The 26,537-nt window shown below is 39.8% G+C and overlaps 1 protein-coding gene across 5 annotated transcripts in view; it reads right to left on the reverse strand.

Moving 5' to 3' along the window:
• Nucleotides 1-3,043: 3,043 nt before the first annotated feature.
• MDN1 (midasin AAA ATPase 1) overlaps nt 3,044-26,537 on the reverse strand; it is a 162,289-nt gene continuing 138,795 nt past the window's right edge. For 2 of the 5 annotated variants that reach the window (XM_037894480.2, XM_037894478.2), the window contains exons 83-102: nt 25,734-25,895; nt 25,084-25,221; nt 24,173-24,314; nt 23,171-23,349; nt 21,297-21,440; nt 19,871-20,006; nt 18,897-19,210; nt 18,428-18,589; nt 17,690-17,791; nt 17,322-17,523; nt 16,197-16,373; nt 15,359-15,519; nt 13,701-13,790; nt 11,795-11,910; nt 10,943-11,117; nt 9,499-9,572; nt 9,279-9,393; nt 7,742-7,805; nt 6,420-6,562; nt 3,044-3,951 (exon numbers count right to left, since the gene is read on the reverse strand). In XM_037894480.2, the coding sequence (XP_037750408.1) occupies nt 3,763-3,951; nt 6,420-6,562; nt 7,742-7,805; nt 9,279-9,393; nt 9,499-9,572; nt 10,943-11,117; nt 11,795-11,910; nt 13,701-13,790; nt 15,359-15,519; nt 16,197-16,373; nt 17,322-17,523; nt 17,690-17,791; nt 18,428-18,589; nt 18,897-19,210; nt 19,871-20,006; nt 21,297-21,440; nt 23,171-23,349; nt 24,173-24,314; nt 25,084-25,221; nt 25,734-25,895 (2,985 nt within the window). In that variant the 3' untranslated portion in view covers nt 3,044-3,762. Of the gene's footprint in view, nt 3,952-6,419; nt 6,563-7,741; nt 7,806-9,278; nt 9,394-9,498; nt 9,573-10,942; nt 11,118-11,794; nt 11,911-13,700; nt 13,791-15,358; nt 15,520-16,196; nt 16,374-17,321; nt 17,524-17,689; nt 17,792-18,427; nt 18,590-18,896; nt 19,211-19,870; nt 20,007-21,296; nt 21,441-23,170; nt 23,352-24,172; nt 24,315-25,083; nt 25,222-25,733; nt 25,896-26,537 lie in introns of those variants that run through there. The other 3 variants (XM_037894479.2, XM_043542661.1, XM_037894481.2) reach the window with 3 other exon arrangements.

Raw genomic sequence — 26,537 nt, forward strand, 5'->3', positions numbered from 1 at the left:
CGTGGGTAGCCGGCGAGCTGGGAGGGTGGCTGAGAGGCTGGGACTGTTACCGCCTGGGGGGAGGCCTCCTTTCCCTGGACGATGGGATTAGGGAGGTAAATAACCCAGCAGGCTGCAAACAGGATAGCTCAGTGGTTTGAGCATTGGCCTGCGGACCCCAGGGCTGTAAACTCAATCCTTGAGGGGGCCATTTAGCGATCTGGGGCAAAAAATGGGGATTAGTCCTGCTTTAAGCAGGGGGTTGGACTAGGTGACCTCCTGAGGTCCCTTCCAACCCTGATACTCTAAAATGAGTAAAGGCAGTAGATTAGAAAGACAATGCCTGAGCTAGCTAAGATAAAAGGGCACTATTATTAAGAATGTAAAGATGAGGCTGAGTACAGCAATTGAGCACAGAGCTTGCTGCACAGGAGGGGTTGGTTCCTGCAAATGAACCAAGCCCATCTAAAAATGTGTGAGGCAATGTATAGTAAATGTAATGAGATGTGTAATGTCTATAAAGGGAGAGAGTTGTCATGTACTTTTGGAGCTGTAATATACTTTGCATGCGTCTAGGGTGACCAGATGTCCTGATTTTATAGGGACAGTCCCGATTTTTCACATTTGCTGGCTGGTCACCCTACATCCGACCCACCTGCATTTGAGTCTAATCAACTCAGTATAGCACTGCTGTATGCTAAATAAAGATATCTCAGTGACAAAGGCTGGAGTGCAAGTGAGTTCTTGGGAAGCATCATAGAAACTGATCCCAGAGGGAATCCCAAGGACTTTCCTCCCCAGCAGTCCTGAGGCTGTTTTAAATTATGCCTGGCTATACTCCTGGGGTTGAGGATAATCAGACATCTGGGAATTACAGGAATACAGCAGAACTCCAGCCACACACTTTTCCCCCTTAACCGCACCATCACAGCCCTATTAAAGAGCCCCCCAACTAGATGCACACAAGGCTGATGCATTTAAGTCCCATAACACTGTTAAGTTCTCCTTGGTCTAAATAGGCTCCAGGGTCAAGCAGTGTCTCTTTGGCCTCTTTAGCACACTTTGTGGGCACAGATTCTGTTACCCCTTCAGAGTTGGGACCTGCAATCCAGCTGGCCACAGTCTCCAAGCTAAATGTGGACCCTCCCCCTCTCCAAAGACCTCTCTAAAAATCCCAGTAGCTTAAGCACCTTCCCAGAGCTCCAACCCTGCAGGCATTCTGTGGTTTAGTTTACTTCTTCAGGGACAGCTGAGATTTCAAGCACATAACATGCAGGCTTAGTAAAGATTTCTGACCCAAACCACCATAGGACAAGAGACATACACATCTAGACAAAACAATGAAATGCCTATGTGCTCTTCCCTGCCTCAGTTTCCTCACCACTCAAGGCAGTAGTTTGGGGGTTTGGTCAGAATCCTTTAGGGTGTGCAGGATCCCCTCTCCTGCACATAGCTGCTTCTCTGAATCATTGAGTGTCTTCTCTACAGCCAGCTTCTTTTGACATTGGCTGGGCCTGCAGTACAAAAAGGTCCTCTCTGCTACAAAAGCATGTCCCTTCATTTCTCTCCATCTCTGTGGTTTTAACACCTAGCACTAACTCCTACTTTCTCTGTTTCCCCCTTTCTGGAGAATTTTCATTGCTTCAAATCCTGTTCCCTTGCATAGAAGATGGAGAATACTGGTTTCACCTAGGATGTGGCCCTCCCATTTGAATGGGAGCTTTATGATGACTCTCCAGTGTCTCTGGTCAGGTAGGGATGTGATACCAGCCCTGCTGGAATTAACTGAAATTATTAAAAATAGGAGACCATTAGACACTAATTTAACCATAAATTCTTTTAAGCCCAAAGGCTAAATGATATTTTAATCAATTGCCCTACACATTCCTAAGCCTAAAAACACCCAATACAGTAATAAAGTATCCATAAGCATGTGATCAGTATACTTACATATAGGCCAGACTGAGTGAAAACTCTCATCCTGGCATGATCAAGTAGGATCTGATAACTTTCAGCTTGATGGCTCTCTTTATACCCTTCAGTTAAACTTGCTAGCTTTAGCAAAAGCCCAGTTTGAAAAAGTTTATCCTTGCTACTTTCCTTCCAACAAGGTCTTCCTTTCTTCTCTCTTCCCCACTCCTTGCTTACCAGCAGAACAGTGGAAAGGTTCGTGTGTTTCTTTTAAGACACAGTTTGTCTTGTTACTAGAAAGAAAAGGAGTACTTGTGGCACCTTTACAAATTTATTTGAGCATATGCGTCCGATGAAGTGAGCTGTAGCCCACGAAAGCTTATGCTCAAATAAACTTGTTTGTCTCTAAGGTGCCACAAGTACTCCTTTTCTTTTTGCGAATACAGACTAACACAGCTGCTAGTCTGAAACCTGTCTTGTTACTGCAGCCTTTTATTTGATTAGTTACTTTTTTGAACCATACATCCTTCCCACACAACAAGTAAAAATAATGCCACTAATTATTTTTACGACCTTCTTTTACCTGCTGATTGGAGTGTTACTAGCCACAAACCATAAAGCAAATATATTATTTTCTTAAACTTAATCTAACTTTAATTTCATAACTATTCCTACAGACCCTGATAACATGTGGCTGACTCCATATCCCCTGAGGCATTTAGTGATACAATTTCATAAAATCAACCAGAATTTTCTAAGTTATAGTCAGATTCCCCAAATCATCACACCCTCCCAGCTATACCTGGTTGTGAAGAAGAGCCAGCACTTCAATATTCAGAGTTTCCACTTATGCATGGAGAATCCTGATGGGGTCAGTTAATATAGCTTGCCAGCAGACTTGCATTGGCCAAGTAGAACAAATCTGCCAGAATGTTTAGGAAGATGAGACCACCAATAAAAACTCACATATCTGGGAACCCCTCGCAGTCCAGAACAAGTGAAACCTGGGAAGTTATGCAGGCTTGGAACCTATCTGATTTGAGGACTGTTTGTATGATGTTCTGAAAATGTAAAGCATTATATGTGCGCCAAGTACTATTCCTGTGGCATAGCTATTTTTGCTTCATCAAATGACAAAGAATGGACACCATAATTACAAACAGTGGTACATCTTTTTATTAGTACAGACATTAAGATGCATAGCTTTTGCAATGAAAAAAATCATGTACAATCTTTAAGACACTTGACTAAATGCGTCTTTAATGTCTGCCTTGGACAGAGGGGCAAACTTCACAGTGTAAAGTGATAATGCAAGGAAGATCATATCATGGCATGTTTCATAAAAATACCCTGAAGGCATTATCCAACAACCAGCGACAATTGTTAAATAGGATGTGTTTAACCACAAAACACAGTTTTAAGTATTCAAGTACTTATATTTTGGTTGTATAAACCCATCCTTCCCCACCCACTTGTACCACCATGTGTTTAGCTAAAACAGTTCCAAGGCTGTTCAAGTTCTTCCAATACAAGAAGTTACTTCCTAGAAAAAAGACTATTTCCCCCTTCAATTATATGAACATTCCAAATAAAATTTAAAAATAATAAATTACAACAGTGGTGGTGAAAGGTTTGCATTGTTATAGGGATAGGCAAATAAGTGAGTACAGAGTCTTTCACCATTGCATAGTCTCCTGCACTAGCAAATGGGGGAGAGCACACCTAAAGTATTTCTTTTCTAGGCTGTCTGAATATCAGAAGGCAGTTCCTGCATGTAAATCCTGGATAGAGAGATCTCATCAAATCACTGATGAAATGCAGTCACACTTAAGTAATTTAGCAGCAATCAGATGTTTACTTGCTTTGTAAATTCTATAGACTCTCCGAGGCAGTCACCAGTTCAAACCACTGTCGCAGTGCATCACTGAGAGTCTCTGGGAGGGCATTCACATCTCTGAGGATTATGTAGAATGGGAATGGGAACTCTTCCATGTAGGATCTGATTTCAGGCATTTGTCCGGGCTCTTTGAATATAGGTACTTTAATGTCCAAGATGGAATCCTGTAAAAGAGTTGAAGGGATGACTGGACTGTAGGTACCATTTATCCAATTTTTCAAACACATTTCCCCAACATTGGAAAATTAAAGGCAAAAATATTTTAAAATGAAACCCTAAATGCAACCCCCTCAGGGAAGTCAAACAGGGACAGGCATGACAAGCTGAAAATTAAAAAAAAAAAAAAAGTGCTTTTTCTCATATGCTTAGTCCTAAAACTGTACTGAGCAGAGAGTTACAGAATGAAGTAGACTAAACTCCAAGCTTTTGTAATATTAAACAAATATATAAATAAATGCTAAGGAAAGACAAGAGACTAACATGACATGAACCTGCTACCACCTGGATCAATTTGCTTTTATGTTGTGTCATTCCCTGAGTATGCCCTTCCTTTGACTTTTAAGACTGTAAAGTTCTTTGGGTAGAAATTGTTTCTATTCACATTTGTACAATGATAGCACAATGAGGCCCTGTTCCTGAATTGGTGCTTTCATAACAAATGTTAAATTACAAACCCAGATTAACCCTACCCCTCCTTCTTGTAAAGGAAAATAGAGCCTAGATTGCTCTGTGTAGCAGATCTAAAAGTTCCCATAGTGAGAAGCAAATTTTACCACCTCAAATTTAAGTTTCACATTAAAATCATGTTTAATCAGAACTTTGACAAACTGCTATTAATCAGGAAAAGGTTTTAATAATGAATCAGGAAGGGTTTATTTAACTGTCTTAGAGTTATCCTGTTGGCAACCTTTTCTTCCTACTTTCATCCTTAGAGCATTGCACTTGAGTTGATTCTTCCTCAATAAAGGTGCACTGCAGTAATGCTAAATATACTGAAATTCCGCTTTCTACTCCACTATAGAACCCTCCTGAAACCTCCCCACATCTCAGCTTCCAAACCCAGCACATGTCACACACCCAGTTACCAAACACTCTTTGCAAGTTGCCCAATCCAAACACTAAAAAGCTGCCAAACTCTCCTAGTTAGCAGCTCACTCTCTCAGCTGTTTTACTTTGTCTGATCTTGGATCCCTGTCACCTTCATGTCAAATAGAGGTAGCTGCCAGAAACGATCATTTTAAATCACAATTGAGAGGGAATAAATCAGCTCTTTCAAATTCCTTTTGCTTTCAACTTTTTAAATTTAGAAATCTAGTAGCTATTTCTGTTCTAGCCAAAATTTATGATGACAGTCCCTAAATAATTATAAATCACCTCAAAGTTTTTAGTGTATCCATCACTGTGGATGCAAGAAGCACAAATGAAGGAAGTAATTCCTTGTAAAGTACCTGCAAAAAGAAAAGGAGTACTTGTGGCACCTTAGAGACTAACAAATTTATTTGAGCATAAGCTTTCGTGAACTACAGCTCACTTCATCGGATGCATCCGATGAAGCTTACGCTTAAATATATTTCAGAGTAGCAGCCCTGAAAGCACGAAAGCTTATGCTCAAATAAATTTGTTAGTCTCTAAGGTGCCACAAGTACTCCTTTTCTTTTTGCGGATACAGACTAACACAGCTGCTACTCTGAAACTTGTAAAGTACGTGAGTACCAACTGTATTGGAAAGTCCCAGTTCGCACCTCTCCTGCCCACATCTTGAGGCACAAATCATGCTCACAATTTTATCAATGGAGTTCGAAACACCCTGGAATTACTTTTAGGGTCAGTCAACACTGAATTGGTTGGAATTATTTAACAACATGAGGCTCTCCCAACACCTTGTCTGCCAAGGAAGTGACAGACTAGCCCAGGACAAGGAAGAGTCCTTGCGTAGGCTTTTGTGGGATGAAAACTGGGTGCTTTTCTGTCAGACAGAACCTTTCTGAATAGTTGGGGGCACACTCTTCATAACTAGGAGATGGTTACACATAATGCAATGGTATGGTATATAGATTTGTGTACAGCACCCAGAACAATGGGACCTGATTCTAATCAGGGCCCTTGCATACAATCAGAATACAAATACATTTTCACTAAGTATCTACTAGAAAACTACAGCAAACATTTTTCTATAAACCAAATTATGGTAGACTTAGGCAATTCAACAGCACAGCCGACAGAAAATACTTTACAGCACACAGTATTGTGCTGGTTGCCTCCCAGTACAAATAAAATGACACGGTTCCAGACCCAAAGAGTTTAAAATCTAATTTCAAATATGACATAAGGAGTCATAGTAGAGAGAGGTTGAGGGAGCACTGACAGATGTTGCACATGAATTAAATTTTAATGACTTCACTAAAGGATAGTGAACAGCAAAGTGAACCAAGGAATTATTTTATATTAAACAAAATATCTTTGTTGACCCCTACAAAAGGCATAACCCCAACTGTAGTTGCAAATGTACGACAGCTAGAAAAAATGATCCTGGTATAAATTCCCAGCTAATTTTATAAGGCAACCATTAAGAATACTGTGTGTAGCTTTCCATTCACTGCCTAGAATGCTGTTTGATTGTTCACTCACTCACCCGGGAATTAGGATTATCTAATACGACAAAAATGACAAAGATATTGGCATTTTGAGCAGCCTGAACTGCTGCTGTGACTCGTTCCTTGCCTTCTAGGAAAAGGCCTCTTCCATCAGATACTATCAAGAGCAGCTGAGCTGTTTCTAAGCACAGGGAAAACAATATTTTCAGTTCCAATAAATAAGAACTTCTAACTCATTTAAATTGAAAACAGAAACATTGCATTTCATCACAATTTATTTTTGTTGTATGCACAATGGAAAACCCCAATAACCTCCATAAGAAAACAAAGTTCTGGTCAATTATTATTCTGTGACTTTGAAAAATTAAATTACAGCCCCAAGCAGATCAGGAAAGAGAATTTCTCTCCTAGAGATATGAGTTAGGCTTTGTCTACACGAGCACTTTTGTCGATCGGGATGTGAAAAAAATACCACCCTGACCGTCATAAGTTTCACCGACAAAAGCGTCAGTGTGGACAGCGATATGTCAGCAGGAAACGCTCTCCCACCAGCATAGAGCGGCTACATAGGAGACCTCACAGCAGCGCAGCTGCAGGGGTACAGCTGTGCTGCTGTCAGGTCTGTAGTGTAGACATAGCCTTAGGCAATTTCTAAATGGCCATTACCTCCAGAAGGAAAGATAACAGGCAGGAAAACTAAACTAGTGAATAAAGGTCTGGTATTGCATTCCTTGCTCACCACACTTGTCAGTTAGATAGGAATTTTGGGTGCACAAGGAATTCAAAGATTAGGCACCAGCTCTGCAGATTTGACTACTGCACATATCTGCTAAGGGGTTTATCCAACTTTCACTAAAATCAATGGGAGCCTTTCTGAAGGTCAATGATTTCAAAGGTGTTTGAATAAAATATGTTACAACTTTAGTGCAATAAACTGTTTCTAAACACAACTTAGTTGCTTTTTTTTTTTTGGCTAAATACCCAAAAAGTCTATATAGAATGTCTATTAAAATATTTTTTGAGATAATAAAGCACAAAACATGGTCTTGAACACATCGTTTTTTTTGCTTTATTTGAAAGATCATCAAATGGATCTTTTTTGTTTTGCTTAATTTGCTACTTAGTCCTGCAAATGGTATTCAGAGTTTCAGCTTTTAAAATGGAAGTGCCAAAAGAGCCTCTTAACCAAACATTCCGTTTGAACATTGAAGACCATGGTGCTGAAAAGCAAGTGTCATCTCAATGCTGCAAGTCTTTACAGTTTTTCCTCTATGACAGCATAGGAAAGATATTGCATTAAGACTGTAGTGAGCTATGTTGCCATGGTAACACGCATAATTAACATTTAAAAAGTGCTTACCTGGATTGATATTTTGAGACAACTGCTGTGCTGCAGCAAACATATTTGCTGATGATTCTAGGAACTGCAGCGAACACAAACAAGAGAAAAGCAAGCTAATTATAAGCAGATGCCTTAATGCTGGAAAGATTTTTAAAACAAATGAACTGGTTAAGAGAGTTCATCAGACTTTTCCACATCTTCTACAAGTCGCTACTGAATGTGGAAGATCGCTGGAGTTGTCTGGGTGCCTATCAATGGCTGCTGTTCTTGATGGCAGTATGGGCATATTAGGGATGCCAGAACCACAAGACAGTCCAACAAAGGAGAAAACTCAGGCAAGGTCCAAAAGGTACTGCTACAAGATTTTTTTCAAGAACCACCCAAAGGCAAAAAAATGACTTTGGTAAACTGATCCTCTTCAGACAAGTCCTGGTGCTTGGTCAATTAAAAGATACCAGTAATCACGTCCGGAGTTCTCTTTCTCCCTCTGGCCGTAATCCTGAATTAGGATTAAGGCTATGAGTCAGTCAGAGAGGTCACGGATTCCATGATTTCACATGACCTCCACAATTTCAGTCTGAGCAGCAGGACTCCAGCTGTCAGCCCCGAGTGATGGCATAGGCACCAACTTCTACTCGCAGCGGGGGGTGCTTGACCCCCCCCCACCCCTGATCCTGCCCCGACTTCACACTGCCCCACCCCTCCTGCCCCCATTCCAACCCCTTCCCCAAAATCTCCGCCTCAACTCCGCCCCTATTCCGACTCCTTCCCCAAATCCCCGACCCAGCCCCACCTCTTCCCCTGAGTGCGCCATGTTCCCACTCCTCCCCTGTCCCTCCCAGAGCTTGCTATGCTGCCAAACAGCTGTTTGGCGGCAGCAAGTGCTGGGAGGTAGGCGGAGACCGGGGACGCAGCGCGCTCAGGGGAGGAGGCAGAGGTGAGGTCGGGTGGGGAGGGCAACTTGGCTGCCGGGGGGTGCAGAGCACCCATTAATTTTTCCCCGTGGGTGCTCCAGCCCCGGAGCACCCACGGAGTCGGCGCCTAAGGATGGTGGTGCTCTGGCTCCAGCCTACTCGGGCTTCTGTGATTTATTTTTTATTGCCACGTCCTGTCTGTGACTTCTACTAAAAATACCCATGACAAAATCTTAGCCTTAATTGGGATCCACTAAAATAAATTCCTGCTGGACTTAAAATGGGACTCTTCCGCTACGCACTTAAATGGGATTCTGCATTAGTGCAGAACTTATACTATTAAATCCAAATGTAGGATTAGCACCTGTACCAAAAATACAATACAGTCTGAGCTGGGGGACTATCAGGGGAGAAGAGCACAAACAAAAGTGACACTGCTGAGCATTAACTATTGCAACAAGATGCTAAGCTCTCCTATCCCTTATCTACTGAAGGTTAAATTGATGTACAGTGGAACAGCCATGCCATTCATGTATTTTGTTTTTATGTAAACACGAAGAGTGCCTAAAGCCATGATAGTGAATGTCTTGTCTGGAACAAAAATTCTGCAACCCTGCAGTCCAAGAGGTACTTTTGCATACCTGAGCTATCTTAGTTTTCTTTTGTTGAAATTTGCAGAGGCGTAATATCCGTGTTCCTGACTGGTCACTGAATGGTTCATGGAACGGGTGCAGAAGTTGAACTGTCTCTCCAAAGCTGAAATTAAGTGTCATATGTGTTAAAAATATGTTTAACAAGAATTCTATATTGCTAATTTGCTCTAAAAATCTTAAAATAAATCCATGCTTAAAATATTCTCACCTACACACAGCAATCTGCCCCACTTCTAGAAGAGTCAATGCATTTCCAATCACTGCCAGGGATTCATATGCAAGCTAGGAAAAATGAAGTTAATCAAGATGAAGCAAAATGTTAAAAGTAATTCTGTATGCAGGGTTGTTGTAGCCATGTCAGTCTCAGGATGTGAGAGATATAAGGTCGGTAAGGTCATATCTTTTTTCGGAACAACTTCTGTTGGTGACAGATACAAGCTATGGAGCTACACAGAGCTCTTCCACAGGGCTGGGAAAGGTACTCAGTATCACAGCTAAATACAAGGTGGAACAGATAGTTTAGCATAGGCAGTTGGCACATATTCTAATGGACCATTTGAGATGAAGTGGCCAGTTAACATCTCTGTAGTCATAGGATGAAAAGGAGGGTTAGTGGGTTACAGATTGCTGAAATAAGCCAGAAGTCCAGTGTCTTTATTAAGACGACAGTTTTTAGTGTCTACCTAAGTTATGAATTTAAGCTCCCAGACTCATCTTTTGAAAGTGTTTTGCAGTTTCCCTTTGAGGATGAGGACTGATAGGTCAGATATAGAGTGATCGCTTTGTGAAAAGTGTTTGCCCACAGGTGATATGGTGGTTTTGTCATTTATCATTTTCCTGTGTGAGTTCATTCGCGAGCGTAGTGATTGTCTGGTTTCACTTACATAGTTGTTATTGGGGCATTTAGTACACTGGATGAGGTACACCACATTTTGTGGTGAAGTGTTGCCAGTTCAATCTTTCAATCTTTTGGTGCTGAATTAAAAGCATATCAAAGTTCATTTTCATAATCCAGGAAAAATTTAAATACCGTCCGTTAAGTATTTGTTTCCTTATATAATTGTGTATCTGTGTATATCAAATACAAACCTAGAGATATTACGAGCAAAATATTCGAAAAAATCTGATTTGAGGTATCAATGAATTACAGAAAGATTATGTTGCTGCAATTTGCAGTCAACTGAAATCCTGAGATAGGATATACACACTAACAGTTTAGGCTGATGAATGTAAATTAAAATGCTGCAATAATCAGACTGAGGGGAGTAAACATTTTTACTCAATACTAATTCTGTACTTTATAGATATATAAATGTGTCACTCATTTACCAGTGAAGCACAAAATATGCATTCTATACTGCAATTTAAAATATTTTAATAGTAGAGTTTGACTAAGGATTAGAAACTGCTTAAACTATCTTCATATTTTATGTGAGACATATTCAATTAATAGTGGACTCTCCTGTAAATTCAATCCTCTATCAGAGTCACCAATCCCTGTCTACTCAATAACAGCACCTTCCATGCAGAACAATTCTTGATATAAATCAGCTCCTCTTCTGATATACAATTATAAAAAAAGACCTTGTTTACTGTACTGCTTCATCATTATTTTGTGGAATAGGTTCCTTCCAAGGTTTTATTTGCCCTACCTGTTTGGAGTGGTTGTCTATCATACTAGACGAGTCATCAATGGCCAAGCAAATCTGGTACTGACGTTTGCTGGGCTTGGTTCTTCGCAACCAGATTTTATCCTTTCGGAACTGACTGGCAATATATGGAATCACTTTGCGCATATTCAGTCTTTTTCCTGTTCTGTAATCGCCTCTGAGAGTTAAGGAGCCAACAAAAATATTAGTGGGCAGAGTCATTTTATTGATAATAGTTTATACAATTTGGTAATTATGCACAGCAATACAGGCCGAGATTTTCAGAACTGGATGTCTAAAATTAGGCTCTTATGTCAATATTTAGGCCCCTATAAATTGGTCTGATTTTCAGCTCTATTGGGAGCTGGATGCTCAGCACTTTTGAAAACAGATTTTTAATGTAGGTGCCTAAATATGGAATTAAGAGCCTGACTTTAGGTACCCAGTATTGAAAATTTTGGTAAAAAATTATTTGACTTAAATCTTGTTCACAATCACTTGGAGCTAAACGGTGAATAATGCGGAGAAGATTTTGACTTCTAACATCATTTTGACTCACTAGAGCTTCCACTGAAATCAGTTTGAGCATTGTATAAAAACACCACCAAAAAAACTACAGACTCAAGACAGTGAAGTCTTACAATTCTTCACTACCAAATCACATTTGCAAGTCATCAGATCACCTAAGAGTTCTAATTAAAAAATAAAATGAATGTGCATGCATATAGGAAACAGTTACTACAAATATTAGAGGATACTGCTGAGGCCCAAAAGTAACAAGCTGTGGCTGTAAAGACGCTTGGCCCACAAAATGAGAGGTTAAGAGGCTAGAAGCCTTACACAGAAAAGACTTACTTCAACTTGGCTGCCTGAGTGGGTTCAAGTATGAGTCGTAGCTGCTCACAAAGCTGTTGTGAAAGAGGAGCGGTCAGTGCTAAATACCTCTGCCACATCTCAGCTGCCGTCTTTTCCTGTAACAGTACCAGACGAGACAAAACTCACTACATTAATTATGGACAAATGAAAAGCTGCCAAAAGCTGGAAGGAGAGAGCACAAGCCTGAGGACAACATTAATAGGACAAAGTAAGTCCTTCTGGTGAAGTTAGTGAGAAATGCTTGACGAAGGACTTATTTCTGGGCTCCAGTGGAATGTTCAAAAGAAAGCCTTCTAAAGGCAGAACAGTGTACTTATGTGTAGCTGAAATTTTAAAGGCTAAAAAAAATAATTAAATCAATTCAGCAGGCTGAGCAGCTGATAATACTGTTATTGGAGGTATAACTGGTGCTGTGTAGTATACTGGCACTATTGGAGGAATCCATCCTGGAGTTGGAAAAGTCCTTGGCAAAGGTAATGAGAAGTACTGGTGGGTGGATAAATAACCAATATATCACTCTCCATAAAGAAAGAATTTATATGGAATGGAGCTAAGTGGCTTTTCCATGCAGCTGAGTTGCTAGTCACCTGAAAGAAGGAAAAGAAATTTTGAATAGATCTCCTGGAAAGAGGCCCATACCATCAGGCCTTATTGCTATCTAGAAAGGGGCAGTCAATGTATTTATTTTTTCCAGTGACTCCTACCATGCCAAGGAAAGTGTTACTGAAACACGTTACTCTGAACTGGTTTGAGCTAGAGAACCAAGCAGTATCTTATCTCTCACTATGAATTTGCAAAATACATTGTTTTAAAGAGCAATTTTTACAATCTTAATAAACAGAAAAGTGTCTTCTCCTTTAAAATTAATCTTACTAAACTTGTAACGTGTATGGAAAAATGTCGACTAAGGGCTCAAATACTAGCTTCTCTTTGATTAGTAAGGATGAGATTTGTGTACCTCTCCTGCAAATGGACTTGACCAGGCATGAGAGTCTGCCTGTGCAGTTTCATTTGCTGGACAGGGTTCTTACATCATAAGACAGCAGAAAATGGTGCACAGATACCTCATATTTTAGTCAACTCAGCTGTAAAGAGAAGACTTTATTAGCATTAGATTTTAAAAACCTCCCTTTAAACGTCACAGTATTCTAATGTCCAATGGCCGTTCTTGCCTCCAAGCCTACACCAAATGGTTTTAACATTTCCACTACAATTGCCACTGTATAAACAGTAATGTTTTGATAGTTAAACTAGCACCACAACAAGATGGCTGCTGGCCCGTGGTCTCTGAGACCGGTGTTAAAAATGACATCACTTTTCAGCAGGGTGACTGCCAATAAGAGGAGTCTCCATAATGACAATTTTAATCAAGAGTAATTTTCAATACAATTTAGTTTATAGCTGTGGTAATCGCAGCCAAATTGAAGGAAGTTCTGGTATTAGACAATCTAAAAACAGATATTGTAACACTGCAGACGAAGGGGCAGCTTCCAGTAGTAATGTCTACAGACTGGTATAGGTACGGTGGCATGTAACCCTGGTAAATTGCAGGTGTCACCTATTCAATATGTAAGGACTTGACAGGTTTGAGAGAGAAGTGTCTCACTAACTTGACAGGTTAGAGGTCATTACCAGAGCAAGTTCAGAGCAGCTTTCTCTAAACTGCAGATAATGCTTTGGAAACATGATTTGAATCATTGCCCAGGTGAAAGGTTTGCGTTAAGAAGTTTAAAGGACAAGCTAAACACCACAAGACAGAGGGAGATTCAAATCGCTTAGTCTGAAAATTAGATTCCAGACTGTAAGTCTTCATCCATAACTTCAATACAATACAATATGAAAGAGCGCACATTAAGGATTCCTATGGCAGGTTAAGATCACTAACCTCATCTGGGTTTCCAGATTGCTGAGTTTGCCAAGCTTCCAGTTGCTTTTCCAGTTCCTGTCTCAACTCTTCAGGATCTTTAATTATATGCTAAAGGTAGATTTATGAGAAACGGAGATAGTCCATATATCAGTACCTCCAATCTTTACAGTATCATAAAAAAATTAGTAAGAGCCATTGAGAATTATAATAATGGCTAAGATACCTAGAAAACCAAGTTTAGCTTTCATTTTAAATTTCCATGATTGCTATTATCTCTTCTTGTTCTTCTGTACGGACACATAATTTTGGTTGTTACATGTATTTTGAATATGTATTAGAAGTACTGAATTTCAAGATGATTGATTTAAGTTGCCTTGCATCAAACTGTTGATTTTAATAATGACAGTAAAAAGAAAAATCAGTCTATTTCAATTTATTTAAATTTCCCAAAAGAAAAAGTTCACTCAGCAGCTAGTGGTAGACTCAAATAATTTTTTCTATTTAATGTATTAACATAGTATGGCAACTCACCTATCAGGCTAATATATTACTGATTGATAGCTTGTGCACGCTTTGTTAAAATAACAACTTAAATTATATTTCTTCAGTCTTCACTGATAGTAACAGGACCTCAGATATCTAACCTTAGAGAGTAACTTAACAGGACTACAGTAAATAGGCCACATAATTGGTATTAAATAATCTCTAAAACCTGCATATTAGAAAGTTTAAAAATATTTTTCTTTATTGGGTTTTGTTTTAAACAAAATATTCAGCACATCACTGGAGAATCAGAAAAGTGCTGATAATTTCTGATCCCACAAGGAACTGTAAATCTCTCTTGTAATCTACTGCAGGTTAAGCGTAGGGGGGAATGGGAGTGTGTATGTATAGGACCCAGCTCCCTCTCCCTCGCTAAAAGCAAAGGGAGACCTCAACCCTTTTCCCTATGGCTGAGGTAAGTGATGCCTCCCCTCCTCATCTGGTGCAACAAGAGCTCCCCATCCTGTTTTAGTCTATTTTAATCACTTGATCTACCTGTATGTTTCCTCTTGTTTCACCTGTACATGGAAGAGCTAGACTATTCGGACCACAATTATATGGCATCTTTGCAGTCAGTAGCACTTCTCATAATGTTGTTTCATTCTTACTGGCAGGTCATTTGACACTACCAATATGTACAGGAACTTCAAAATACACTCCCTCTATCCCCAAAATATCTGAAATTGTGATATAGTAAGACAACAAATTAAGATGAAAGGGTTTTGGCAATATCACACTGAAAAGGTTCCTCTTTCATAAACTGGCCCTCCACATAGCACATATCTATACCAGAATTGCTAACTATAGACTGCATGACCACAACCGATACCACAATTCTCCCCCAAATCTTCCCTGCCACTAAGGCTATTCCAATGCCACTGATGCACAGCTCCCACAACGCATCAGTGCAGGCCACACACTCCTGCCCACCTTTCCTCCTCTGCATGGGTGTTCAACCAGCGGGGGACACCCCAGATGTAACCAAGTAGTGGGGGACATAAGAGTTTACATTCTAAATGAGCACTTCTCAGCTGTAAATTACATTAGATAGCTTCTCTCTCTCTCTCTCTCTCTCTCTCTCACTATTTCATATCCTTATGTAAAACAGCAGTGGGATGCTTTTGGTACAGTACCAGGACTGCGGTGTCCATCAAAAATTGATGGGCCGTATGTATAGTAGAGTCTTGGTTTCTTTCTGGTTCCTCCTCTGGCACCTTTGGTGGTTTGTCTGCGGTAGCATCTTTGACCTCCTCGGAGTTGAAAGCCTGGATTTCCAACTCCGCTTCATCAGACCCTATAGTTACATAATGCACAGTTACTAAACATCGTATCCACTAAATTAAATTATGGCTACTATATCTTGGCTCCCATGGGCAGAGAATTCCCAAGTCTATAATGTGCTTTGGAGCTTTTCCTGTTTTGGGCAGTTATGGTTGACAACAGTCAGGCCCATCTTCCTGCCAGCTGAGCAGCAGCTCAGTTCTATTGCCCTTCTTCCCTTTTCCTTTGAGACAGTTCACTTTTCTTTATTCCATTCCCACTCAGCCCATCTAACCATTTTCTTCTCCAATTGGCACTTCTATGCTGCTGCGCCTGAGGAGACCACTCAGCCCACCCCTCAACCCCTACTGTCTTGTTAAAATTGGGTTTTCTTGCATGCACCTGTGTGCTCCTGTCACTCAGACTGGAATGCATCTATAAGCCAGTTAAGAATGAAAAGAATTGACATCTGCCCACCTAAACGGAAACCATTTGCCTTCTTTATGGAAGTGAAAAAAGATTAAGGAGACCATTGTCTTGAAAGGGAGTAGCAAGGTACTCTGCCTCTCAACCAATTTAATAGTTAATGCTGGTTGCTGACTGGGACTTACAGTCGCAGCTTCAGACAAGCCCATTAAAAGCAGGCGTTTCAGAAATATCTATATAGAACTTCTTTAAAGGAAGTGAGGGGGCTATTTAAGGAGAGTTTACCAAGGGTTTTAGTGGCACTAGACTTCTTTACTTCTGGCTTCAGCTCCTCTGTGTCTACAGCATTGAGATCTTCATTGTTCTGCATTTCTGTCTCCATGGCTGCTTCTTCAGAAACCACCTCTTCCTTCTCTTCACCAAGAGGCATAGTAGGTTTCTGCTGCTCCTTGCTAGCTACATCTGTACAAAGGGAACAGGACACACATTAAAGGAAAAAAACCAACTACTTTGCATTTTGAGGTTCTTCCATATCAGCACTCTAACAGAAAAACACATATCATATTTCAGATACCTGAAACCTCTATTTTGTTTTCTCACAAGGTTTCACTTAAGTAAAACTTAAATCTGTGAAGCCGTTGAATGGGTGGAAAAATCAGTCTGAGCTATTGTCTCAATCACGGCACAATGTAAGCTGTGCTATGCTAGGGAACTAATGGTGTTAATCTACTTAAATTAATAATGGTTTTAAGTTATTGCTTTTTCAAACCCCACATCCTCTCTGCCCCAAAAAAACAAAAAATAATAATAATAATAAAAAAATACTCCAATGCATTAAACAAGCCAGCAACTTACTTCATATGGAGTAAACACAAAAAATGTACTTGGTTAACCTGAATATTTCACAGGGGTGTTAACAATGAAGACAGCAAGGCAAACAAAGTGAGATTTTAAGGTAAAGTTTTTAAAAGTTTCAAACTTATGTAGGTGCCTAAGTCCCATTTTTAAAAGTGACTGGCACTTAGAACCCTAAGCTTCATTCAAAATCAATGGCAGTTCGGGTCCTAAGTACCTAAGTCACTTTTGAAAATAGGATTTAGGTACTTCTAAAAACTTTAAGCTTGATCTATTGTGTCCAACTTTACCAGTACCAATGAAACAGTGATTTTATTATGAAAGAAGAGCAAAAAGCAATTACTTAAAAATCTGAAAAATTAAAAAAAAATCAAGAAATTTATTAAAAACAAAAGTTTGCTAAAAATCTTTAAACTGTTTTGTTCCAATACACTGAGCCAAAATGGTGTAATTAGTAAGAAACTCTTCAGATAATAGGAGCCTTGCCCTCAATTCTGCAATGTTCATTCTTTAAATCTGAAGTTAATCTCTGAAGCCTCGTAAACACTGCCATACCATAAGTCTGTGCATCGTAGGATTCAGTGCCTTGTTTAATGTGTTCAAACGCATCAGCTTCTTCCACATTTTGTTCAGGCTGAGTTGTATTCTGTTTGGCTTCACTGCTGGATTCTATGGTTCTCAGTCGCTTGTGGACATGTTCACTGTGGTCCCCCATTGAGCGCTCATTGTCAGCCTGACCAGGTTTCCTCTTAAAACTCTGAAAATGGCAAATAAACACCAGGCATTTCTGATAAGGAAGTTGGAATCCAACCAAAAGATTATGAACCAGAGTAAACAACAAGTAATTTAGCCTAAACTATTTGGTACTGCATGTTAGAAATTAATTTTTACTACTATAATGTACCAGAAAAAGAAAACGCAACCTGTGTATTTTTTCTGCTTTGTTTCTGAGAAGCCAGTCGTGCCATTAAGTTGGATTCATGGCCTTCTGTTTGATTTGCATCTGCAGCTCCACTCCCATGTTCCTAAAAGACAAAAGGCCAAGAGGAAAAAATATTCACCTGCTGTTCTGCTGGCTTGTAAGAAAACTGTCGTTGCAAGACTAGGCATAAATGCTTTAGCACTTACTATACAAAAATTCTAGAAACTAAATGGGACTATGGCTTTTCATCTTACACAACTGAGCTATGGCTGAGCTGAACTGAGTTCTGGGGAATAAAAGTAAGAGCTTGCGTGTATGTGCTATTTTTGTAGTGTGCAGATAATACACAATTCCATGGCTGAAGAATTAGCAAAAACAAACACCTCTAAGTGCCTGGGAGTTATCTGAAGAAACTGTAGATAAATTCATATAGATACACTCAGACTCAAATTTGAGAAAACTAATATTGTTTCTTGCTTGTAATTTGTCCCTAACTGTATTTAAACTTAGTATATACACAAGCGCTTTCCACATTCAGATAACCCTTTAAAGAGTATTCGCTCTGTTCTAGACGTACGAAAGGAAGCACACAGATAAATTTGAAGTTAGATTCCCTAAGTATTAATAAGGACAAAACACTTCAAAGATATAATGCCCAAACTGCTTATTTAAAAAGCATTTAACAAGACAAAACAAAAAATCCATAGAAGTTCAACTAAGATATTTCCATTTATTTCACCTCTTTAGCCTGGTCCTTTTCTGAAGCTGCTCCAGCCAGCTCAACAGCACTGTCACTCTGCAGATTTTCTTCTCCTGTCGACCCATGAGCTTCATGTTCCATTCTCTCTACAGATTCAGGTAACTGCTCATCCTTCTCCAGACTATCTTCATCCTCTTCTTCCTGAAGTGATATCAAATACAGGTCTAGCATTCTAAAAATGTAGGGGCATGGTCATCGTGGTGACATAAGCTAGTTTAGAAATAAGCAGTGTCTATTTTATCTAAGTGGGGAATCCGTATTTCTCCCACAATATCACTGGAATTTTCTTCAGGTGTTTCTGCCACTACTGCCACAGGAAAAAAAATATCATAAGCCTCTTAATGGAGAAGTAAAAGTTGTTATTCTTCAAATAAGGGAGAATTCCTCTGCTAAATTTTATTAAAAGAAACCCCGATTATCCATATAGAGTAAAAACATGTTTTTTAACCTGAGGTTGAAGGCCTTGGTCAGCAGCTGGGTTCCCTTTCTCTCTCTCCTCTTCAGCAGATTCTTTATCTTCTGTCAGTGGTTGTGTTTTCTCCGCTTCATTTTCCTCAGAGTTTTCTGTATTTCCTTCTTCTTGGTCATCAGCTTCTTCCCCCACTTCACCTTCACCCTCTGCTTTATCTTCAGAGGTGCTTCCTTCAGCTGGCTCTGGATCTCTACCTGTATCTTGAGTATCTTCTCCATCCTTATCTTCTCCATTTTCAGCCTCATCTAAATCCATTGGCTTCTCTTCTATCTCAAAAGGATTTTCTTCTTCTGAGTTAAAGGATAAAGAAGTGATATAAAACTTTCAGCAAACTGAGAAAGCCTAACTGGAAGAAAAAAGCCTAGTGTTTCAAAATCATAACAGAAAAAAAAATACAGCAGTCCCTTGTGTGCAGAATCTATGATTTCTCATAATAGCCATTTGCCTCCTCTCAGGTATGTATGTAAGGGCCCATCAGGGTCTATTCCTATTAACTAGCCCTGATCTAAATTTTCTCAGCTTTAAGTAGACTTTATTAAGTGCAAATACTTGGAGGTACTACAGTACAGAGTACAGAGAATGCAGCAACTGGGCAATAAAACATTCTGCCTGGGGAGACTGTTGAATCATCACTACTAGATAACCCCTCGGAATATGTTAGATGGAACACTTGAATTATGAGATAAAATGTATTCCATACAGGTGACTGTAACAAATAGACTCTCATCCAGCCCTACTGTCCAATTCCTGATGCCAAAACATACTGTGAACTAACCAGTATGTAAAACTAGCAATTTTTATCTTCTGGTCTTAATGGTACATTTGGGTTGCTGTGCAACAGATTTTCTTACAAGGGATCTTATCTGACTCTTCCCTCAAGCTCCTCACTATTTGAGGTTCTCAAATAGTTCTCCACTGGGTAGTTGTAGAGACAATTTCTTAGTTGGTACCTTCTCCTTCCTTGTCCTCATCACTCCTCTCTTCATTCTCTAAGTTCAGGTCATCAGGAAGGTCCAAAGCTTCAGCTTCAAGCTGCTTCTCTTGCTTACCATGATAGGGATCTGCCTCATTCTCATCATATTCACGCTGATAAGCAGGAGAGGGAAGCAACATATTGTAAGTAGAGGGGAAGGGGAAATGGGTTAAGAAGCAATTTCTCTGGGAAATGGAGATACATATATGGCACATTAAATTTTGCATTCAAAAATGGTAAACAGTAATTTCTACTAATTAGTTTCTCCAAGTCCCTAGGCCAGCCTAAACAGTGGGTTTGAAATTCCATTAAAGCAGCATATTCTTTTGGGTGAAGACACCCTGCTCTCTATCAAGATTAATTCCAGCAGTCATCTTTACCTTTTGTGCTGAATAAGGTGATGCTTCTCCTCAAGAACTGTATAAAGCTGCCCCCGGGAAGCCTTTCATACCTTTCCAAAGACTCAGTGGGGTTAGGCTGTATAGCTGCCATCCTCAATTAACAGGTGGTGCCTGCAACATCTTTTCTAAAATACGCACCCTGCTGTCTGTTCTAGAGCTGCCTGAATAGCAGAGAGGGATGCTAAAGAAAAGTATTTCTTACCCACTACTCTGGCTTTTTCTTTAAGCCTTGCTGTGCCAATCAATCCTTTCTGTCCCCAATCATCATGCTGCTGCTGTGTTTAGAATATAATTTTTATTGTCCAAAGTCTTAGAGCAGCCAGCTCTATTTCACATCCCTAGGTTGCATAGCGATTGTTTGGGCTGGCATAGATGGGTTTCTGAGGACTAACAATTTACAGACATAGAAAGTCACAAAAACTAAAGACTGCTCAGTTTAGGATGCAACTAAGTATGTGTACTTAATTCTTTATTTTTAAAACCTTATGACAAATGCACCAAGGACAAAATAGGCAGCAGTTTGAATAAATATCACTGAATTGTGAGAGCAAAACTTCAGAATAGCACAGAATGGAGATGCACTCTGCCGGTCAATTAGTATTTTTAGGTAAAGTAAATGTAAGGAATCTCTGACTTTTGGAGCAATAGAATATATATAGTATATTGAATGTGTTATTTTTGTCACTAAGATATAGTATAGTTTTTGGCAAGGTTCTTCAGCTACTAGATAAAAACAATTCAAGTTCTCAGCAATGCACAATGGACTAGAAGTATTTTAACAGCAGATCAGTATTCCCACTGAAATAATAAATGGCTTGTAACAATCTTGATTTTTCTTTTAAACTAGGCTAGCCATTTTTAATTTATAAAAATATATATATATATTTTTTAATCAGCCAGTAATATGCCATTACAACCCTTAGCATAAGTAGTACAACATTACAGGCTTCTGAAGACCCTTTAAAGTACAGTATTCTTAGTTCTGTTTTAAAACCTTTTTACCTCATCTATTTGTTCGTGAATTTTCTCTTTGTTTTCACCATCCTCTGCTTGCTCCTCTTTTTCTTCATCCTTAGATGGCTTCTTTTTATCATTTTTATTGCCTGCATCCAAGTTGTCATCTTTTGCAACAAGCTCAGAATCACCCTGAGTATGGACAAAAAAAATCCAGAAAGTGATTATGCAAAATGCTAAAAAGTCTGTGTAATTAGAGGGCTGCAGTTCCCACAGGAAACAAACCAAACACATTTAGGATATATTCAAATTGCCCCCTTCTGAGGCCACTACAGAAGTGGTTACCTTCTTCAATTAATGTGCAATTGCTACAGTCATGACTGACATACCCATACTCAGCAAGCATGGACAACCTTACATCGGGGCGAGGCAAAAGGTTCACAGGGGACACATTTGGTTCAGGTTGATTTAATTCAGTTGGACATGTGATGGCATTGCGAGTTTGAAACTCACCATATCATGCTATAACTATGAGGATCAGATGCTTTCCTAAGGCTGGTGAGGAAAGTCCAAACTCTTGAAGATCAACTCTGGAGAAATCTGGGTTTGCTGAATTAGGGACAAGAGCCAAACCTTACTGCTTCCATTTTACATACCTCCTCTTTTGAAGGGAGAATTTAACTACTCTCCCCCTTTATGTCAGGTCTCATACTCTAGGTCACACTGAGTTAGTGAGGTTGTTACTCCTGAGGGCATTCTGCGCCAAAAAATTAAAAATTCTGTGCACAGTATTTTACAATTGTGCAAATTTTGTCAAATATGTGGAGGCTCCAGCATGGCACTGGGGAGTACTGGCCACTGGCTGCACAGAGGTAGGAGATCACTCTGCAGCTCCCACGCCGGTACATGGCTCAACAGTGGGGCTGCACCCAATCCTGACACACCGCAAAGACTGAGCCTGCCTCAGAAACACCCCAGGGCCCTGCCCCTCTGTGCCAGGTTCACCAAGTGCAGGCAGGCTCAGTCCGGCAGGATCCAAGTGTGGAGGGGCTTAGTGTGGGGAGATCCAGGTGTGGGTTGAGAGGGTTCTTTGTGGGGCAATCTGGGTGCGGGAGGCAATCTGGATGCACAGGGGCTTGTTGGGGGGTTCTGGGTTCAATGGTAATGGGACTCTGCAGGGGGGGGGTCCAGGTGAAGATGGTTGGAGCTCAGCGAGGCAGAGTCTGGGTGTAGGGGGGGACAGAGTTCAGCAGGGGAGTCTGGAAGGGGGGATTCAGTGGGAGGGTGAGGCTCAGTGGGGCGGGGATCCAGGTGCAGCTGGTTGGGGCGTGGTGGAGTGGGGATCTGGGTGCAGGTGGCTTGTCAGGGTGGTCCAAGTGCAGTGGGGCTTGGCGTGGAGGGGTGAGGCTCAGTGAGAGGGGCTGGGTATGAGGGGATCTGGATGAATGGGGGTTGGCAGCTCTCTTCCCCCTGCAGCTGAGGAGCGATGGGTTGGGAGTTTTCAGAGCTTCCTGTAGCCTGTGGAGAAATCTGGGGGGTGGGTCTGACCGGCCCCAGATGCCGTGCAGGGGAAGAGGAAGTCCAGTCCTCGCCAGCCCAGCCAGGACTAGAAGCTGAGCCCAGCACAGGGTAGGAGCCACCAGTTGGGTCTTCCCCAGTCCCGCCCTCTGTCCCAGAGTGATTTACCTCTCTACTGGCTGTCCTGGGCACCCAAAACATACTGCTGGAGAGGGTCATATGACTTGTCTTGTGGCTTCCCTGTCAGAAAGTCATTTTTCTGTGGGGAAGCAACGAAATCTGCAGGGGACATGAATTCTGCACATGCGAAGTGGCGCAGAATTCACCCAGGAGGAAACAGTTGTACACATGGTAATAACATTGTACTATTTTTTATTTCTTTTGATCTCCTTTTGTTTTTTTACCTCATCCATTCCTGGTCCGGATTCTTCTGTTTTACTGTCATCATTGTCATTGTCCTCTTCATCATCATCGTCATTGTCATCACCCCAGAGCCTCTCATCCAGTTTATCAGCTTCAGCGTCACCAAGATTTCCCATCTGTTTATCCAGCTCTTCATCTTCATCTGATTTCTCACTGTCTTCTGTGTACAATACCACAACTCAATGGAACATGTCGCAACACTGATTCTGTCAAAGTGCTATATATAATATATATTTTTTTATTTAAAGTACACTGATGAGAAAATGCATTGACTCTGGACTTTTCCAAAATGTCATTTTACTCTGAAAAGCATTAAAAGATAGCCTCTTGCAATTCAAACATGAAGCCTGTTTAGAAGCAGCTGGTGATTCTATGCACACACAATCTACTAAGGCAAGAAATAATTTTGCCAAGTCTATCCTGTACAAGTTCTATTACAATATGCTGCTGCACAGCAAGCATGTGTGTTTTGCTGCAGGATTTTTAGTTAAGTGAAATTTGTTATGAATTATTATAAAGCACTGTAAAATCAAAATTTTCCCCCTAAAAAGTTTGCTCTATTTTCCTAAGTGACAGTCAAAAGTCAGTAACAGCCTATTTCTTTTATACAAATATATTATAGCTTTGCTGAATATTGGCATTTACTGAAACACTCATTACTTTGAAAGACATCTGAAGTCATTAACCCATCTGTAGCACTGTGATAGGTCATTTGACAATAGGAAGGACAACCCATTCATTTGTCCTAGTTCCATGCATCTGTTACAACTGAGGATTGTGAAGTTGGCTGTAGTTTGTGTTTTGTAACTCTGACTTGTTACTATTTATACTTTATTTTTTTCTATTCTATTCTTAGAGTTGGTTTAAGAGTGTCTGTATGCTTTGCTATGTGAAAGCAGGAACTGTTACTGAATTAGTCAATTGCATTTCTAGAAACTACAAGAGTGATATCTTACCAGATTGCCTTAATGAAAGAAACAAACCTTTTTTGTCCTGTTCGCCATCATGCATTTTCCCTTCAAAGTCCTCTGACATTTCAATTGCATTGTCCTCTCCTTCAATGTCTGGTTTGGAGTCTGGATCCTCTTTCTCCTTTTCTTGACCTTTTTGATAAGTGTCTTCCACCTGGATTATTAAATCAACAGTTACAATGGGTTTGTTTTCAAGATTAATGCTTGGTTTAACATTACCTTGATAACTAACTCATTGTAACTATTTTTATCTTGATATAAAACCTAACTTCTTCGTTGGACAGTAAAGCAGTCAGTAACATCTCCATTTGTTTCTTTCACCTAAACACAATCTGTGTATTTTATTTTTTAGAACTTGAAATTAAAAAAAACAAACAAACAGATTTTCTCTTTCCATGGTTGTATTAAAAAAGAATAACCAACATATTCCTATCCTTTGAGTTTAGGAAGTTTCATATAAATCAAAATTGCTTACTGAATCCCTCAAAACATACCAGTACCAGAACTATAACCTAATCAATGGTTATATTAGTATTGCAGCCTTTTGTCATTTTTAAAAAGTATAACATTTACAGGATTGAAGGTCTGAACATTTCTACTTGCTATCATCCTTTTCATTGGTAAAAATGTCCCAAAAAAGAACTTGAACCTAACAGAAACTATTTTGCAGTGTTCAGCAATTTACAGGAGCCAAGAATGCTGCTTAAACATCGCATCTTACCCCGCTGGAATTTAGAAGGAAAAGGCAATTTACTCTGAAAGACCAAATTTACAACAAATTCCACTCACAGTAACCAATGTTAGGGTATACTACAAATTTGGTTTGCTGTGGCTCATGCTAATCCTCAAAATAAATCTTGATTTCAAATAACTGACCAGCGATTCATTCCTAGTTATCCTTGAACCAAACCACACACACATACCTGGTCTTCGTTTTCTATTTTGTCACTCACATCCTTCTTGCCTTCCCCATCTCCAATACCACCTCCCTCATAATCGTGGAACTCTGTTGCTCCCTCTCCAGCTGCATCCTCCATTAATTCTTTTGGCAGACAAAATCCCTATGAAAGGGAAACATATTTACTGATAAATAGTCAAAAATTAGTACTGACAAGTAAAGACAGTATAAGTGACAGTATTTTAAACAATAAGAAAAAGAAGTGTTATACTTTGAGATCCATTTCCTTATATTGGCCCTACTTCTACGGTATTTCTTCCTAGAAATATATATTTGTGCAAATTTGAATAAACCTGAGTGGAAATCAATTGTTTCATTAGCAATGAAAAGCGTAAAAAAAAGACCCAAAATCTCGAAGCAGTCTCACATTTTTTGTTTGCATCCCATCTGGCACAATGTAACTCTACCACGCTGCTGCTACATGCAACCAAGAAATGAACCAGAAAATCCCTGAAATCTCTTGAAAAATCAATGGAGAAAGCAAATTTTAGACATTTGTAAGTAAATTCAAACTGTATTTACACAGTGTATATATTTACATTTAAACCATTGTAGACTTTTGTCTACATTATGTACAATTAATATCAATCTAATAATTTCTCTAAAGGTTCTTACCTTTTGGGTGAGCTCTGTAAATATACTAGTTAGAACAGAAAGCAATTTCCCAGTACTTCTGTGAGATGCCAAGGAAACAATGAGATAGAACAGGATAAGATCTGAATACTTGGAAAGCATGGGCATTAGGCGCACAAGTAAGTAGCAGGATTGATTGAAGAACTGCAAATTAAAGACAAGAGAAAAAGAGATTCCAATCATATAACTCCATCTACATTAAAATGAGTCCTCAGTCAGGGTAACAATACTGAAAACATAAATCCTTAAATCATGTTCTGCCTTGACTAACTAATGTGTCTGCACCATAAATCCAGTTTAGTTTAACAGGTGCCTTTTAGAACCTCTCCATCCTGAAAAATGTATTGTAACTATCTGTTCTCAAGAAATAATTGTGTGGAGTGAAGTGACTTCTTTTGTATTAAAGAACTCAATTTTAAGCCTAGAAAAATACATGAAAATATTTTTTCAGATACACAGCCATTGGACATATTTTACTTAAATTCCTTCGGTTTCTGGTGCTTTTTCTATCTTTCGCATTTCACAAAAGCCAAACCTTTCTTTCCCTATAAAAAGCAAAGGCTTGTCTATAAGAACAGTTAGTTGGTGGCAAGCTGGGATGTAAATCTACCTCGCACTAGTCTGCCAGGCATTAACTGTCCATGTGGACCCTGCTTCCATGCAATGGAAGTTCTACAGTGCACTTTGATCCACCCTGTTTTCACACATCTTTCCAATTCTAAGGATAAATGCAGATGGGGTAGGTGGCGAGGCAGAGACAGTGAATATTTATGAACCCATGTTCAA

Source organism: Chelonia mydas, chromosome 3 (assembly GCF_015237465.2).
Source record: "Chelonia mydas isolate rCheMyd1 chromosome 3, rCheMyd1.pri.v2, whole genome shotgun sequence".
In the NCBI taxonomy this organism is placed as follows: Eukaryota; Metazoa; Chordata; order Testudines; family Cheloniidae; genus Chelonia; species Chelonia mydas.